The 18,080-nt window shown below is 38.4% G+C and overlaps 3 protein-coding genes across 3 annotated transcripts in view; 2 read left to right on the top strand and 1 right to left on the bottom strand.

Annotated features, from left to right (window-relative positions):
• Positions 1-4,720, top strand: part of lcat (lecithin-cholesterol acyltransferase) — a 6,471-nt gene extending 1,751 nt beyond the window's left edge. Inside the window, 5 exon segments of the mRNA XM_046849136.1 lie at positions 296-411; positions 758-853; positions 1,458-1,682; positions 2,480-3,042; positions 3,045-4,720. Of these exon segments, the coding sequence (XP_046705092.1) occupies positions 296-411; positions 758-853; positions 1,458-1,682; positions 2,480-3,042; positions 3,045-3,074 (1,030 nt within the window). The 3' untranslated portion in view covers positions 3,075-4,720.
• The window catches only part of ccdc135 (coiled-coil domain containing 135), a 23,113-nt gene extending 15,398 nt beyond the window's left edge, over positions 1-7,715 (bottom strand). Inside the window, exon 1 of the mRNA XM_046849132.1 lies at positions 7,691-7,715. Coding sequence (XP_046705088.1) covers positions 7,691-7,700 — 10 coding nt within the window. The 5' untranslated portion in view covers positions 7,701-7,715. The remainder of the gene's footprint in view (positions 1-7,690) is intronic.
• Positions 7,716-10,208: 2,493 nt separating this feature from the next.
• pla2g15 (phospholipase A2, group XV) lies at positions 10,209-17,863 on the top strand. Its single transcript, XM_046850404.1, has 6 exons — positions 10,209-10,549; positions 12,961-13,117; positions 14,479-14,597; positions 14,795-14,893; positions 15,249-15,473; positions 16,002-17,863. The coding sequence occupies exons 1-6, from the start codon at positions 10,402-10,404 to the stop codon at positions 16,511-16,513; spliced, it is 1,260 nt and encodes a 419-aa protein (XP_046706360.1). The 5' UTR covers positions 10,209-10,401; the 3' UTR covers positions 16,514-17,863.
• Positions 17,864-18,080: the final 217 nt, after the last annotated feature.

The following is an 18,080-nucleotide window of genomic DNA, read 5'->3' as shown; positions in this document are numbered from 1 at the left end:
AGAAGAAGAAGAAACTGCTAGGCTCTTCAACTAAAGTTGCAGCAGATAAAACATTGTGTACCATTTGTTTTCTTAAATGTATGAGATTGTCCATTAGGTTTGAGGAACACTGCAAATAAAACCAACAACCTTATTAATCTGTTTGTCAAGCACTGCTGACAATTCACACTATGGTGGTAAGTGCTGAAAGAGCTCTCCAAAGACCTGTTAACCATTTGTCTTTGGAGCGTTCTTCAGCGCCAACAAATGACCCCCGGTTGTCAGAATTTCACACATCCTTCCCTTTGTGTTGTAGGATCGTGTACAACCGAACGACTCACAGGACGTCCAACTCTCCTGGTGTGGAAGTGCGAGTCCCTGGATTCGGCCAGACGTACAGTATAGAGTTCCTTGATAACAACAATCTGGCAGGTGACTGCTCTGACACTATCACTCATTCAGTGGAGGGGAACTTATTAGATAATCAGTTTGAAAACATTGCAGAAGATCTATGACATGGTGAAATGACTAATGAACCACAAATGTAGTCAGGCAACCAAAAACGTGTGTGTATCAGTACACATTTTCAGTGACTTAACCTTCCATTACACCACACATTGATTATAAAATGTTCGAGTTCAATATATTTGAAATATATCTATGTAAGCTAGATTTTTATATACACACCTACTTATTGAACTAAATTACATTTGACATTTCTTTTTTATATTCAGCTCTTGAGATTCACCGTCTCTTCTTTTTTTTGTTTTTTTTGTAGGTTATTTTTTCACCATGGTTGAACATTTGGTCAGCATTGGATACGTGCGCAATAAGACTGTTCGAGCTGCACCGTACGATTGGAGGATTGCCCCGAGTGAGACCGATTTCTTTCTTACACATCATGTACATGATAAATTTGACAATAATCCAAGACGACATCAACCGACCGCTCAAACCTTTACCCCTAGTTACAGGATAATTCATATTAGTTACTAAACAGTATGCTTTAGGATAAATATCTAAATGAATATTATGGCAGTGTTGCTGTTTTTGTAGAGCTTCTGGATCCTCAGATTATCCCATAGCTTGTTACACCTAGAGTCTGGATTAATAAACCATGTGGGAAGTTCTAACCCTGTCTGTCGGACATCCCGGTGTGATTTGGAATTAATATTATTCTGGTCATAGGATTCCCTTGGATGGGAAACCTGTCCATCACAACATGTATTAATATACATACACTCATTTATGAGGTGTTCGGTGCTCCTTATGACTGTGCGAGCAGTCATAAGTTATAAAGAAATAAGTTATAAAGAACTGCAGATTAGTGATGAAAACTACATTTCATCAGTTCTTCATGATCATTAGAACCATGATTTTTTTTTAAGTGTTGAGAGTTGCACTGCCATTACCAATGATCTGGTTAACTAAACTCTTTCCAGCTGCATGTTATTGATCGTGTGTGTGTTGTGTTCCAGATGAGCAGGATGAGTATTTCGGACGCCTAAAGAGTCTAGTGGAGGAGATGCACGATGAGTACAAGCAGCCCGTCCATCTGCTGGGCCACAGTATGGGAAGCCTTTACATCCTCTATTTCCTCAATCAGCAAAGCCAGGCCTGGAAAGATCAATACATTAGGAGCTTCATCTCACTGGGAGCACCGTGGGGTGGAGCTGTGAAGCCTCTCCGAGTTTTAGCATCAGGTAAGCAAAACAGGAAATTGTTATTTTTGGATGTAAGTTAGATCGTGGGGTGAGACTTGGGGTTTGTTCTGGTATTAAGCAGCCTGTATATAATTGTAAATTGTAAATAATGGATTTAATTATTAATTCATAAAATATAGTAGATTATTCTTTATATGTCCACCTATCTATCTATTGCGTAACATACACTATATTGGCAAAATTATTGGGTCACCTGTTCATCAGTACGGTATGTGATTCTTGAGCATTGCATTTCACATTTAGTCCCAATTTGCTCTTATAATTCCCTTCACTCTTCTGGTAAGATGTTCCACTAGATTTTGGAGTGTGCTTATTGATATTTGTGTTCATCAGCCACAAGTGTATTACGAAAGTCAGGTACTGATGTACGTAGGTGAGGTGAGGAGACCTGGGGTGCAGTCAGCATTCCAATTCATCCCAAAGGTGTTCAGTAGGGATGAGATCACAGCTCTATAGAAGGCCATTTAAAATCTTCCAAAGCATGTAAACCAGATCTTCATGGAGCTGCTTTGTGCACAGGTGCATTGCCATGCTGTAACAGGTCTGGGTTTCCAAGTTCAAGTGAATGCTAAATTTTATTTTAGCACATCTAAAGACGTCCTGTACAATTAAGAGCCTCCAGCTTTGTGGTAACAGTTTGGAAAAGAACCACATATAGCAGGACAGGTCAGGTGACCCAATATATTGTATATATATTTATAATTCTATCTATTTAAATAGTAGAAGTAAGAAGCTAGCCAGATCCTGACAGATATTAGTGTTTTTTGGCTTCTCAGGCGACAACGATGGCATCCCACTGGTGTCCTCTATCAAGATCCGCGAGGAGCAGCGCATGACTACCACGAACCCTTGGATGATCCCATCCGAGGAGGCATGGCCTGATGATCATGTCTTCATCTCTACACCGTCCTTCAACTACACCCACCAGGACTACCGCCGCTTCTTCAGCGACATAAACTTCGAGGATGGTTGGTACATGTGGGAGGGCACGAGAAACCTCACAGCAGGTCTCCCGACCCCCGGAGTGGAGGTGCACTGTTTCTATGGCGTCGGCCGACCCACACCCATCACGTACATCTACGACGAGCAGTTCCCGAACAGTGATCCCGTGGACTTTCTGTACGAGGATGGGGATGACACCGTGGACAGCCGCAGCATGAGCATGTGCAAGCGCTGGATAGGAAAACAAACGCAACCAGTGTACGTGACTGAATTCAGCGGCATGGCCCACCTCGACATCGTCTTCAACCATAACGTCCTCAATGCCATTCAGGAGATCCTCGAGGGAACAGTTCCGAAGGATGAGACTGTCCGTACTATCTTTGTGAAGCAAACCGAGCAAAACGCAACCTCATTACCCAGAGTCCTTAAATAGAGTTTTAAAATTGATTTCATAAATTCATATTGGTTAACTTTAAAGGTGCCTTGGAAATTTAAAGTCCTTTAGGATGTAAAAGAGGGGCAAAGGGGGTAATGTGTACCATGTTACCATGTGTGTATATATATATTCTACATAAAAATAGGATATAAAATGACTGCAGTTTGTATAGAATATACAGATTCTACAATATGTACAGATGAATTATATATCACTCATGTACATCCATCTTTTTTTTTTTCCTACGATGAAGTTTTAGTGCCATGTTAAAAATAATCTAAGATTTGTGAATAAAGTTGTAATATTTGGGGAATAAGGCCAAAATAAGATTATCCTATGAATCCGTATGACACAAAGTTTTGGCACCCCGGACCCTGAAGTACGGGAGATGGCAGAGACAACGAGCACACCAGTATTCAAGTTTTTCAGGGTCGTTTTCAGATCGTTCTTCCCGATCTCTTGAGAAATCTCTCAGTGTAATCTCTCTTTGAAAAGCACACAGATGTAACTATCCATATCCTCGGGGTCGATCACTGGTCGCCATTTCCTACAGAACCACTGCAGTGTTCGTTTACTAATAACTGTTCTGATGCAGCAAAAGAAAGAATTTCCTTATTGTTCACCTAAAGTAGGATTTAACCAAATCCTCCACATCTTATATTTGATGCAAAGCAGCGAAACATACGACAGCATTTTAGTGCCACAATCAATTTTTAAAATAGATTCAAATAGTAAAATCGTAGCAATATGAAAATGAAGTAAACATTTCGAAAATAAAGTCAAAATTACGAGAATAAAGTGGTAATATTAAAAAAAATAGAATTGTGAGAAACGTTTTGCATAAATTGGATGTGGAGAATTTGGTTAAATTGTTCTTTAGGTTAGAATTTAGCAATAAGGAAATTATTTGTCTTTAGGCCCATTAGCATGGAGTTATAATTAGTAAACGGACACTGCAGCGATTCTGTAGAGAAATTTATTTATTCACTAGAGAAATTCTGACAGACATTTGAGGAAATTGCCTCTTTTGTGCAGTATGAAATGGCGACCAGCGATCGATCGATGGTGCATATTCGTGTTATTTAAAGAAATGGTTACTCTACGATGATGATGAGCAAAAGAAATCCACTCTGAAGGAACCCTGCCGCACTTTAGTACTTTAGCCGGGGTTAAAATATTAAATAATAATATTTTTAATATTATTTTTTATTGTTTTTAACGTGGCACTAAAACACCGTCGTGAAATTTTTTTCCGCAATTACCGTTTTTAATATCATATTGCTATGGATTTATTCTCGTAAACGTGTAAATTTCCTAAAATATCACGCCTTTATTCTCACAATCTCAGATTTTATTGTGTTTTTAACGTGGCTCTAAAACACCATTGTACTTTTCCCCTTTTTCCATCCACGATTTTGTTAAATGCTATTCCTCCACCTAGTGGACAAAAATACAACAACATATATTTCAATATTTAATTTGTAAAGTTTAGTGTCTATTTTGTGACCTTTGGTTAACACTTAAAATGTGTTTTATTTGTATTAATTATTGGACAACTCAACCGTCTGTACAGTGATTGAACTGAGAAAGCATGCTATCATTCGATTCTATTATATTTATAAAGGAATTTTGAAATCCAGCATGTTGCCTCTTTATCATGCAGCCATCTCCATTGTCCTGGACACGTTGGTCCATCTGCATCATCAGTGTCAATAAGCAGAGACAAAATTACACCAGTGTAAATGCTGAGGCTCACCAGTTCTGTGATCACACCCACCACCAGCTGGTGTGTTGTTCGCGTGGTGTTTAAGCGACCCTTGACCTGATCTGACAGCTCAAAGTCTGGTGTACATCAGCAGAAAAGTCGATTTTTCCAAATGTTCGCTTGGTATTGGATAATTTAAAAGATGAAGGACAAGGTGACAACATGAGACGGACACGTGTCTGGAGTTTTCTGAAAATAATGCTGCAATAAAATACACAGCACTAATTATCAATATTATATTATTAATAATTATGGTGTCATTTTTAATTAGCATGTTGGTCTATTTTAACTTTGCATGGTTTAATTTAGATTACCCACAATGCAATTCGACTCACTGCAGCACAAACAGAGCGATGCAGCAGCACTTTAATCTTTTAAGTACTTCAGTCTGTCCAGCTCTCTCACCCTTATATCTGTATACCTGGATCAAAAAGCTTCCAAAGCTTTATATTAGTATGTAATTGGTAGTTTAGTGGATAAGACGTTAAATGAAAGGTTGTGAGTTCAAATCTCAGCACCATGAAGCTGCCATTGGGCCATTGAGTAAGGCTCTTAACCTTTAACTGCTCTGAGGTAATCGTAAGTCAGGCTGTACAAAGGCATCTTCTGGATAATGTAATGTCATTACTGCCATCAACACCAGTTGATCTCTGTAGCAACGTTATTGTAGAGAGGTTTGAATTGTTTGGACAGCAAAAGGCTCACACCTTCTCTATGTTCCTATCAGTTTCCTCACCATGTGCTAAACACAGTGTCATAAGATTTTACATACAGAAACCCAACAGTGTCCTGACTGATCTTATAACAGACTTGTAGTGATCAAATACTTTATTTGTAGAGATTTCAAATGTCTGATAATCATCAGTGGACTGTGAGAAGTGCTATAGAGTGAAAATATGCTACTTTAAATAAAATAATAATTTCAACCCTATTTTATACATTTTTAATGTATTTTCACATATTTTGCTTTTGATAATAACTGCTTTACATTAACTCTTAGAACAAATTGTTACTATTGGAGACAATATGTTTATTCCTGCCTCTTATATCCAAGGGGGGTTGTAAAATGTTGTTATTTTTTCCCCCAAAATCAACTTTATTTGACTTTTTTCCCCAGTTTACACGGAGATGGAGAAAATATAAGATTATACGAAAGATTCATTTTTCTAGTCATAGCACCATATCCAGTTTACATGATTTGAGTTTTATACTATAAGAATATTAACAAATATGCATGTAAATCTTATATGTACACATAAATATAGAGATTTTTTTTAATTATTATTGATAACTGTTTTGCTATAGGGTCAGGTTGCTAGCCCAACACCCACCCTGTGCATTTCAGAGCCAGGCTTGAGACCATGCATTGGCAGAGTACTTTATCCCCATTCCCACAACTGGGCTCAAGAGTGGCAGCCTGGTATGGCCGGGACTCTAAATCAACCCACAGATCCAAAGTCCTAAGCTTTAACCACTAGGCTTCCACCTCCCAATTTACTTATTTAAGATTGTACTGGGAATGAATGAATGAATGAATGAATGAATGAATGAATGAATGAATGAATGAATAATTGGATGGATGGATGGATGGATGGATGGATGGATGGATGGATGGATGGATGGAAGAAAGGAAGGAAGGAAGGAAAAACAGTAAAACAGTAAATGAAACTCTAAACACATGCTTTACTAGACAGAAACATCACTCGTTTTAACAATCAAAACTTGCTTTCATTGTATATTAATAAATACATAAAGGCCACTAGAAGATGCAGAAGTTGCTCGAAACACTTTATCATTTTTTATTTATTTTATTTATATAGATGAATAGATTACAAATATAAATTTTTTATGTATAAATTAGTCTCTAAGTTTGTCCCTAATAAGTGATCCAGTTGTGACAGTGGCAATGAAAAACTCCCTGAGATGGTAAGAAGAAGAAACCTTAAAAGGAACCGGACCTAAATTTGTCCCTGGGTATTTATTAGTGTTTGTGTGTGTTTGTTTGTGTGTGTGTGTGTGTGTGTGTGTGTGTGTGTGTGTGTGTGTGTGTGTGTGTGTGTCATGTTCCAGGAATAAACTTTGAATGCACTGCCTCCATGTGTTCACTGAAGATGAATGAATAAGTATTAAATGGCACACAGCAACACAATCGAATGCTGACGGTGATGTGACTCCAAAGCAGAGTAGAGAAGCACAGTCTGAGCGAGCGTGTTATTCTGCTTATAAAACATCAACGTGCCAATAATTGATGTGCTTCATATATGAATGTATGAAATATTGTGTATTTTAATGGTGATAATTAGATTTGATGTTGTGGAACATTTATGAGACAACTTAATTCCTGGGTTCATTTACATTAAAGCTGTGATAAGCATTCCTTCACCAGCCTCTGTCATCTCTCTCTCTCTCTCTCTCTCTCTCTCTCTCTCTCTTAAAAACTACATCTTTTCTTGAAAGAATAAAGGGCCAACAGTCAAACATGATTGAGGGCCATGTGCTGAAAGTGAATGTTGCATTATGCCAAGCTGTATTATATTAAGATTAAAGTTGGCATGGTTTTCTATAATTTCATTATATTAATATATAAATATATAAATAAATAAGTAAATAAATACATAGAAAACATTACTTTATAATCTGCGAAACTAGTGCTGTATTATTTTTTACATTTTCTAGTTCAATGAAAATTATAGTAAAATGAAAACACAGAATCATTCTTATTTATAATCATATAAACACCTCAAAGGTTGTCACATTAGTCCAATTTAATAAGTCCAAGTGTCTGGGTTTTGCACACAAAGTTATGTCGTCAAGTGACGTGATGGTGCGACACAAGGGTCCTACCTGATAGCATTATATGAACCTGGAGTTCAACTTGGTTCTTCAATCTTCTCCTACCTGCTGTAAAAACAGAATCAATCCTATTTATAGGACAATTAAATTAAATACCTGATACAGATTTTTTTACTATAATACATTACAGCCATATGCTTGTAATATTAGTGACCTATAATGAGAGACATAAAGCTGGTTCTTATTATTTTTTAAGTGTTTACAAAGAGGGCTGCAGCTGATTATTGACAATGTCAGGATATTAAAAGTGTAAGAGTCATGTGATTTTTCTTCTCAATGTGCATTTGTTCCTGCTTCACACTGAAGACCTGCTTACAGGTGGAAGCACAGCCAAAAAACTGTTCAGTCATTCATTAATTTATCACGTGACTCCCATAGATGCTAACCTCTCTACAATAACGTTGCTACAGAGTCAGGTGACAAAAGCACTAAAGACCAGAGACCAGAAAATATGAGATGTGTTTATCATAATTAGTCATTAGCTTGCATTATTATATTTTTATTATCGGAACTATAGTCAAAGCTCGTGTATGTAGACGTGTTGGGGATCTGCTTATTGCAATTATTTTTGCGATTATTTTACATTTTATATTATTTCTGATCAAATGAACGAAATTAACTAAATAACAAAAAAAAGATTCGTTCATTTTGATTAACGAGATTCAAAGAACCGAGTCACTAAAATGATCCGATATTCCCATCAATTTTAAATGGTTCACCTCTCGAATCTTCTAGTCCGAATTCGTTCTTTTATCACGTGACTCTCATAAGCTATAAATGTGACTAAATTTAAAAAACAATGAAATTAACTTTATGACAAAACGTTTCGGTTATTTTGATAAATATGATTCAAAGAACCGAGTCACTAAAATGATCCGATCTTCCAATCACTACTGAGTGGTTCACCTCTCGACTCTTCTAGTCCGAATTCGTTCTTTTATCACGTGACTCTCATATAAGCTATAAATGTGATTAAATTTAAAAAACAATGAAATTAACTTTATGACTAAAAACTTTTCGTTTATTTTGATAAATATGATTCAAAGAACCGAGTCACTAAAATGATCCGATCTTCCAATCACTACTGAGTGGTTCACCTCTCGACTCTTCTAGTCCGAATTCGTTCTTTTATCACGTGACTCTCATATAAGCTATAAATGTGACTAAAGTTAAAAAACAAAGAAATTAACTCTATGACTCTAAAAAAAGTTTCGTTCATTTTAATAAATAAGATTAAAAAACCGAGTCACTAAAATGATCCGATCTTCCCATAATTTTTGAATGGTTCACCTCTCGACTCTTCTAGTTCGAAGTCGTGCTTTTATCACGTGACTCTCATATACGCTATAAATGTGACTAAAGTTAAAAAACAAAGGAATTAACTCTATGACTAAAAAAAAATATTTTGATAAATGAGATTCAAAGAACCGAGTCACTAAAATGATCCGAACTTCTCATCACTATTGGGTGGTTCACCTCTCGACTCTTCTAGTCCAATTTCATTCTTTTATCACGTGACTCTCATATACGCTATAAATTTCACTATAGTTGAAGGAAAGAAATTAACTCAATGGCTCTAAAAAAATAGTTTCGTTCATTTTGATAAATGAGATTCAAAAGACCGAGTCACTTAAATTATCCGAAATTCCCCTCACTACTGAGTGGTTCACCTCTCGACTCTTCTACTCCGAATTCGTTCTTTTATCACGTGATTCTCATAAAATCTATAAATGTGACTAACGTTGAAAAAACAAAGAAATTAACTCTATGACTCTAAAAAAGTTTCGTTCATTTTAATAAATGAGATTCAAAGAACCGAGGCACTAAAATGATCCGATCTTCCCATAATTTTTGAGTGATTCACCTCTCGACTCTTCTAGTCCGAATTCGTTCTTTTATCACGTGACTGTCATATACACTATAAATGTGACTATAGTTGAAGGAAAGAAATGAACTCAATGACTAAAAAAAAGTTTCGTTCATTTTGATAAATGAGATTCAAAGAACCGAGTCACTAAAATGATCCGATCTTCCCATAATTTTTGAGTGGTTCACCTCTCGATTCTTCTACTCCGAATTCGTTCTTTTATCACGTGACTCTCATATACGCTATAAAGGTGACTAGAGTTGAAGGAAAGAAATGAACTCAATGACTCTAAAAAAAAGTTTCGTTCATTTTGATAAATGAGATTCAAAGAACCGAGTCACTAAAATGATCCGATCTTCCCATAATTTTTGAGTGATTCACCTCTCGATTCTCTACTCCGAATTCGTTCTTTTATCACGTGACTCTCATATACGCTATAAAGGTGACTAAAGTTAATGGAACGAAATTAACGAAATGACAAAAAATCGTTTATTTTGATGAACGACATACAACAAAGAAACCACGTCACAGAAATGATCAGATCTTCCCATCACTAGAATAAATGTCGGCTAATACTGCTATCGATGCCACCGGTGAGCGATAGCGCAGCCTGATCAATCAATTTTTGCGATCTCATAGGCACGCCTACTTCCATCGATGCCACCGGTGAGCGATGCAGCAGCCTGGCGGAGCTCGGGGTTAAAAGGGCTTCGGGTGTTTTTCAGACACCAGTTTTTCAGCTTTTGAGCAGCTAGTTAGATCATCCCATCTCCTAGCATGGCTTTACGCTGATACCCATCGATTTAGCTCCCGATTGTGTCTGTGTAGAAGTAAGATGATCCGCTGGAAGATGAGTGGTTTCAGCCAGCTTGGGTTGCTCCTGCTGCTGCTGGTGTTATTATTTACATCTCCATTCGCCTTGAGCAGAAGTTTGAAGTGTCCTGAAGGGAAGTCCTGCTCGAACAGACCTCCTGTGGTCCTCAGTAAGTTGATGCATTGACAAAAAAACAACAACAGGTATTTATTCATGAACTTCATGAGGTTTGTGTGTCCTTGTTTACTGATGTCCACGTGTGTATTGTTTGGATTCAGTGCTATGACAAGGTTGGGACTGAAACCTAACATGCTGTTGTTGTTGTTGTTGTTGTTGTTGTTGTTTTTAATACATAAATATAGAAGTGTTTTTGTGCTTTGACAGTTCCAGACACACACCATGCCTCAATCTCATCCCTGAAATGGGCACATGCCCTGTTCAGGTCTCTTTAGTTATTGTGTTTATCTGATTCACCTACAAATAAACACAATTTGTAAAGATTATGTGAAGCTAGATTTTGGGGAAATATGATGCACACGAGGTTTGGAGTTCCCTCGAGTTGCCTGTGTGGAGATTCATATGACCTCCCAGTCACATGAGGAGAATCAGGGAAGCACATTGTCCCTGCTGTTGCGCAATGTTGGTTTTTTATAAACAACAATGTTGAAAAGGAATATTTTATATGGAAGATCTTTTAAAAATCAGTATGAAAAGGAATGGCGTGAAAGAAGGGGGAAAAAAAGCTGTATGACCATTAACAACTTTTACGTATTACAATATTGGTAATAATCCAATCTTAAGCTTGGCTTGAGGAATCTATTGAGATCACACATGATTTCTGCATGTCGATTATTTCCAGGGTATAAACTCTCACCAGGAGAAAAAAAAACGCAATTTTTTGGTTAATCATTTCCCTCGATTTGTTCATCCACCAACTATCGATCGTCCTTATCATATGACTGTTACAACGCAGGACGGTTCTGCTTTCTCCGAGACACAAACCTCTGCTTATCCATAGACAGTGTAACACACTTTTAAGTTAACAAACGTTTACTCGCAAATACTCAGGATTGACTCCTGTGATTTGAGATAGTAAAAAGGTCAAATGACGTTCCCACTCCCCTGAGACTACGACGTGTTAAGCCCTTTGTTAAGCCGCTCAGGGGCCGGTGATCGATTTTTAGACTAAAGACAAGTGAATGTTTCCTTTATAGTTTGCCTTACGGGTGCATGTATGTGTGTTTTGCACACGTGCTCATGCCATGTCATGATGGTATTACATAAGAGTGCATCAGGTATCGATGCAGTTCTTCAGGTTTCTTCTACAAGTCAAAAACCTTTAAAAGAAAGAATGAGCTGTAGATCCACACAAACCCAGATCATCCAATTTCTGCAACTGAATGAAGAAAGCTTGATTTTGTATTATTAAGCAGCTATGAGGTAAATGTTGTGCTGCTCAAAATTTCCCCATTGTGTAATAGAGAAAAAAATTGCCCAAAAACAGAATTGTGTGTACTGCATTTTGCTGAAAATATAGTATAAGGAAATACTTTTTCAATTGATGTGCGGATTTAGAAAAGGAAAGCGCAGCCCTGACGATACGGCAAGATTCTGGTGTTCACAAGTGAAACCACAATGGGTTGTTTTAACCAAAAGTCAACTGTGATAACTTGAACGCTTTATCTATCGTCCAGCCGGCGCACGGGCCACTGTTTAAACACGTGCTAATATCAGAGTGGCGTTTATGCTAACTCTTCATTTCACATCTGTTACCTCAGCACACAGAGAAAGCTGATAACCAACATTCCGAAATAAGCCGAGGAAATTTACAACAATATTTAAAACAGTATTGTTCTCTTTTCATCCTTCAGTCTGAAACGATTGATCAGCCTAATCACAGGGCAAAATCACAGGTTTAGACGGTTGTATTGAAATACAATTTGCTCTTGTACGATGGACGTTCCACATAAACTGACTGAAAACTTGAGACATGTTTCGTCTTGTATTTCTGGAAAGAACAGCCAGAGGTGCTTCCTTTTATCTTTTATTTATTTTTCTTTCTTTTTTTAAAATTATTATAAACTTTCCTAACAGGAGAGCAGGTTTAAGGAACGGCTGTTCAAACACGTGCTAAATTGGTCCATTGAAGTTACCTAACGTTAAACACAAAATTACAAAGTGTGTGTGTGTGTGTTTGTTTATTGGAATTACTGGCATTGGAATATAGTCAATGGAAAATAACAGCTACGCTCAGACTTGTCCATGATCACACAACAAATCTGATCGAAATTGTATAGTAAAATGCTACAAATATTATCAAGGACATCTCTGTATCTTATTCTTCAGGCTGCTCCCATAAGGGGTCTCCACAGCGGATCATCCCTCTCTATACCCCCCTGTCCTCTACATCTGCCCCTTTTAAACCAACTACCTGCATGTCTTCCCTCACCACATCCATAAACCTCCTCCTTGGTCTTCCTCTTTTCCTCCTTCCTGGCAGCTCCATCTGCAGCATTCTTCTAGCAATTAGGACTTCTCTGTATTAATCAGTTTATTTAACTGGGTCTTGTTTCTCTGAAGTTCCAGGCGATCTTGGAAACCAGCTGGAGGCGAAGTTGGATAAGCCCAGCGTCGTTCACTACATCTGCTACAAGAAGACCGTAGAGTACTTCACCCTCTGGCTGAACCTGGAGCTGCTGGTGCCTGTAGCCATCGACTGCTGGATCGATAATATGAGGTGAGAATCTGTCTTGTGATGTTTAATAGGTATTCTTAGGACACGGGTGAATCTTAGCTTTACTTTTATAATAAGCTCCACTCTTCTGGGAAGACTTTGAGATTCTGAGTTGCTTCATACCATCGTTGGCTGTTTATGGAGCTCGCTTTATGGCATGCTGGAAATGATTTTTGTCTCTAGCATCATATACAATTGGGCACTTCCTGCTTTGTGGCTCCAGTTTGAGGAAAAGCTACATATGAATGTAATGGTTGGGTGTTTTTTTTGTTGTTATTTAGTATATTTGTGTTGGTATTCCTTAATTTAATTTGGAATTCCAACTTTTAATCTCCCAAGTGATGTCAATGCAACATGTAGTTAGATTAGAGAAGTCTGAGACACTTTTTTTTTTTCTTCTTCTTCTGTTGTATCTCTGCAGTTTCATGTGTTGTCATGTCCAAATATGTTTTGCTCAGCTGCAGTAGTTCATACTGTTCATTTTGATTATTATTATTATTAATTTTTTTATAAAGAAATACCCTTGTGCAAGTTATGACTCCACATGATTAAGTTGAAACCCTGTTCTCATGCTTCTTAATCATGTCATTAGACATCGCCAGATGAGGAAAGAGGCCCTGAGCTATTTTTGCACTTTACTGTTTGGTTCCTCAGACAGCGCTGAATAGCTATAAAAGGCTAAAAGTATGAGCTTAAGCTGTCACATTTTATTTCCTTTTACTGCTCAAAAAGTTGGTTCGATGCACTGCGGCTTGTTTCTTTGGCGCTGTGTGTTTCTCTCTTGCCGGCATTTACTGCTAATGAAGGCGCATTAATTCGCGTTCTGAGAAGAAACTGTGCAGAAATGAATCACTTTAAAGAGAATGATGATCACTCAATGACTAATTTAAGCAAGACCTGACTTTAGCCATATGTGGTTCAAACAGATGTATAGGGTGTCTTCGGATGTGGTTGCATGACATTTTCCCTTGAACAAAGAGACCCAAACCTGTTCCAGAATGAGAAGACACAAAGCCATGATGCTATACATCTGTCTGAGTGGAAGATCTTGAGTGGCCTGCTACAGAGCTCTGACCTCAATTCTATTGAACACCTTTGAGATGAATAGGAACGCTGACCGCATCCCAGGTCTCCTCACCTCAACTACATCAGTTCCTGACTTTACTAACAACCTTGTGTCTGAACGATCACAAATCGCCATAAACACACTTAAAAAAGGGAAGGGAAGTGAATGTGAAATGGGATGTACATCCTGTATGGCCTTGACCTTTCCTATTTTATGTGGTTCTTCTCTAAACTGGTACCACAAAGCTAGAAGCTCACAATCAAATATATATTTGTAATTTAATATTTTTGTGAATCAGGCTGATCTACAATCAAACTACTCGAAGTACTGAAGCACCTCCGGGTGTGGACATCCGGGTGCCTGGCTTTGGGCAAACCTTCGGCCTGGAGTACCTCGACCCGAGCAAACACAGTGTGGGTGAGTAACAGCTATACATCCAGCAGTGGAAGACTTTAGGTGCTTTGGTTTGTTTTCTGGTTCTCTTACCCACTGTGACATAAATGGAGAATATCTTTAGGATCTGAAAGTCACTTCTGCCTTTCAGTTCACTGCAACAAGTGCTAAGAACCTCTTTTATTCGCCCTCAAGTTTCTGTTTTTCTTGATCTGTTACAGGAATGTACTTCTTCACTATAGTGCAGGCCCTGGTGGATTGGGGTTACACTAGAGATGAAGACGTCAGAGGGGCACCTTACGACTGGAGAAAGGCTCCCAGTACGTGAGATTTTGGTTTGTCTATTATAATTTTGCCCCCACATGAACTATAGTTTGATCTCTCTGTAGCTGCATAAATGATTAGAGATGCATTTGCATATTCAGAATCAGAAAGAGCAAAATTCCTCGGATGTTTGCACTTACAAGGAATTTGTTTTGGTGACTAAGCTTCAGGTTGCCCATTTTGTGTGTGTGTGTGTGTGTGTGTGTGTGTGTGTGTGTGTGTGTGTGTGTGTGTGTGTGTGTGTGTGTGTGTGTGTGTGTGTGTGTGTGTGTGTGTGTGTGTGTGTGTATTGCACATTTATAATAATATTATTATTGCACAGAAAAAAGTGGTAATTGGGATTTATTCCAGATGAGAACAAGGACTACTTCCTGAAGCTGCAGTTGATGATTGAGGACATGGCACATAAGTACGGTGGTCCTGTGGTCCTCGTCGCTCACAGCATGGGCAACATGTACACGCTGTACTTCCTCAATCAGCAGCCGCAGGCCTGGAAGGACAAATACATCAAGGCGTTTGTGTGCTTGGGGCCTCCGTGGGCCGGCGTGGCCAAAACACTGCGCGTTATGGCCAGCGGTAAGAAATCAATTTCTGCATATGTTCATCGTTTATTGCCGCTGCCACTGGGGGAAGTGGTAGCTTAGTGCTTATGTTTAGGATTTAAATTCATGACCTTTGGATCCAAATTCATGACCTTTGGATCCAAAGTCATGCCAAGCTGCCGCTATTGGGCCCTTGAGCAAGGCCCTCAACTGTACAGCTGCTTATTTGTACGAATTGGATAAATTTAAGTCTGCCAAATGCCAAAAATGTTTAGTTTCAGCTTTATTACTAAGCTTTAAGGACACTATCTTTGGAAATGTAAACGGTGGAAGCCTGTTTCTAAAACATTTTTTTTAAAGTTTGCATAATTCAGACTTTTTTTTTTTTTTCATTATTTTACTTGTAATTCAGATTTGTTTTTTTTTTTTTTATTAATCCTTCCGTCTGAAGTGCCAGAAGGCTTTACACATTGAAAGTGAAATCAATACAATCAATTGATCGATCCTTTGAAACAGCAGATAAAGAAAAAGGAAAATTTTTGGTGTGTTTTTTTTTTTTTAGGTGATAATAATCGTATTCCGCTGATCAGCCCTCTGAAGATCCGGACCCAACAGCGGACTGCCGTGTCGACGCCGTGGCTCTTCCCGTACGCGCACACGTGGCCGAACGACAAACCGATCGTCTCCACGCCCAGCGCCAACTACACCGTGAACGATTACGAGCGTTTCTTCAAGGATATTGGTTTCGAGGACGGCTGGGCCATGCGCCAGGACACGGAGCATCTGGTGCAGGCTTTGCAGGCCCCCGGGGTTCCCGTGCACTGTCTCTACGGGACCGGCATCGACACGGCAGAGGCTTACCGCTACAGCACGTTCCCAGACGCCGAGCCCGAGGTGGTGAACGGCGAGGGAGACGGTACGGTGAACGTACGGAGCGCCATACAGTGCAAACGCTGGACAGCCGAGCAGAAACAGCCTGTGAAGTTGGTGGAACTGCCAGGGAACGAGCACGTGAACATGCTGCTAAACTTTACTACCGTGAAGTACATTAAAGATGTTCTGCTCTCACCCTGATGCACACAACACTTTCACCTCCACTGTTTTAATAGGAGAAATGAGCAGTCGCACCTGACTGGGGAAAAACTCAGTTCTGCTTTTATAACGCGTTTTTTTTAACACCCTTTCAGGGTGACTTCTGTTTTAAAATTTAGTTTTTTCCCTAGAAAAAGCGCTTTGAACGGCTCGCCACTTTAAATACGAGAAACAACGGGGCTCACTTTCATAACTGAAAATGCCTCAGTTCTGCCTTTTTAGGACTCTCACTTGCCCTTTGGTAACTAACCACTTCTTTATTTCTGAAAACATGGTTATGTGGTTACCTGCATCATATTGAGGAGATGGACATGTTACCCCATCTCACAGTCTATACGCATGTTCCAGGGGCGAAATCAGACAAAAACGAGTGCAATTTTATTTTTCAGGTTAAAAAAATCCTAAATATCGACTACATATTTTAGACAATGTTCTGTGCCATTTTAAATGAGTTATCTTCTGATACTAATTTACCTTGTCTTTTCTTTCCTTTCTCGACTGGAGGAGAACTGAGGCGAACCATAGTACTGCATTGTAATTCTTGTAATTATGCCATAAATGTTTTATCGAATATAAATCAGATGTTATATTTTCAATGATTGTATTTTTTCTTTTCTTCTCTTGTCTATAAATCGGACGCTAAACAAGACACAACTGCATTTGCAGACATTAAATATGCTCAAGACAGGGATCTAAACTTTGGCCATTCCTTCAGCAGTAAACTCATGCTGATATGTTTACGGTGAACACGACTGGTTTGAAAAAAAAAAATGATGCAGTTTAAATGCCATACTTCCCAGGTTAAAAACTTTCATATACAGTCAAATGAAGTGTGTGTATAGCATTATATACGTGTGTGTGTGTGTGTGTGTGTGTGTGTGTGTGTGTGTGTGTGTGTGTGTGTAAAAAGCATTTATATTTCTTAAGAGATTATTATTTTTTTTTTTTTCTTCCATGAAATCTGTTTGTTCCAAATGTGTCCTTAATCCATTTATTGCCGGTAATATTTATTTCCCATTTGTTTATTCAAAAATCAAGAGAAAGTTTGTTCTTATTTTGCTGATCTCATTCTGATAAAGTTCTAGCTTCTCATACAGCTCATACAAGGAACTCATTAAAGGAATGCTTGGGGTTTTTGGCATGTTTCTTTTCTTTTATTGATTTGTTTATATATTTTTGCCTGTTTAAATGGATGTGAGAACTGTATAAATGATGAGAATTTACACATCAGTATTGTTCATTTTATTGATGAAGAAAATGCTCTTGTGCCTTTTCAAACTTGTCAAGTTTGTATATTGTACACTGGTGGAACAATGTGGATTTTAAGCTTAACCTGTCCTGCCTCACTGACTTTTCTCTGGTGTCTTTATATATATTTATATATTTAGAGCCTAAAATAACTATGCCAACTGACCGGTGAAGTGTGGGCGAGCGTGATAATTTGCGCGAGGGCCAAATTGTGACGTCTAGACGACTGGGTCAGAGCATCTCCAAAACTGCAGCGCTTGTGAGATGTTCCTGGTCTGAAGTGCTCAGTATCTATCAAAAG

This window comes from Silurus meridionalis, chromosome 5 (assembly GCF_014805685.1).
Source record: "Silurus meridionalis isolate SWU-2019-XX chromosome 5, ASM1480568v1, whole genome shotgun sequence".
Lineage (NCBI taxonomy): Eukaryota > Metazoa > Chordata > Actinopteri > Siluriformes > Siluridae > Silurus > Silurus meridionalis.
This window is presented reverse-complemented; position numbering and strand designations above follow the sequence as displayed.

What these genes read in the sequence shown, in the direction of transcription:
- pla2g15 (XM_046850404.1), top strand. Translation starts at nt 10,402, where the DNA reads ATGATCCGCTGGAAGATGAGTGGTTTCAGCCAGCTTGGGTTGCTCCTG. An exon ending in CGACTGGAGAAAGGCTCCCA is followed by an intron (nt 14,894 to 15,248) that starts GTACGTGAGATT and finishes GATTTATTCCAG; the next exon opens with ATGAGAACAAGGACTACTTC. An exon ending in ACTGCGCGTTATGGCCAGCG is followed by an intron (nt 15,474 to 16,001) that starts GTAAGAAATCAA and finishes TTTTTTTTTTAG; the next exon opens with GTGATAATAATCGTATTCCG.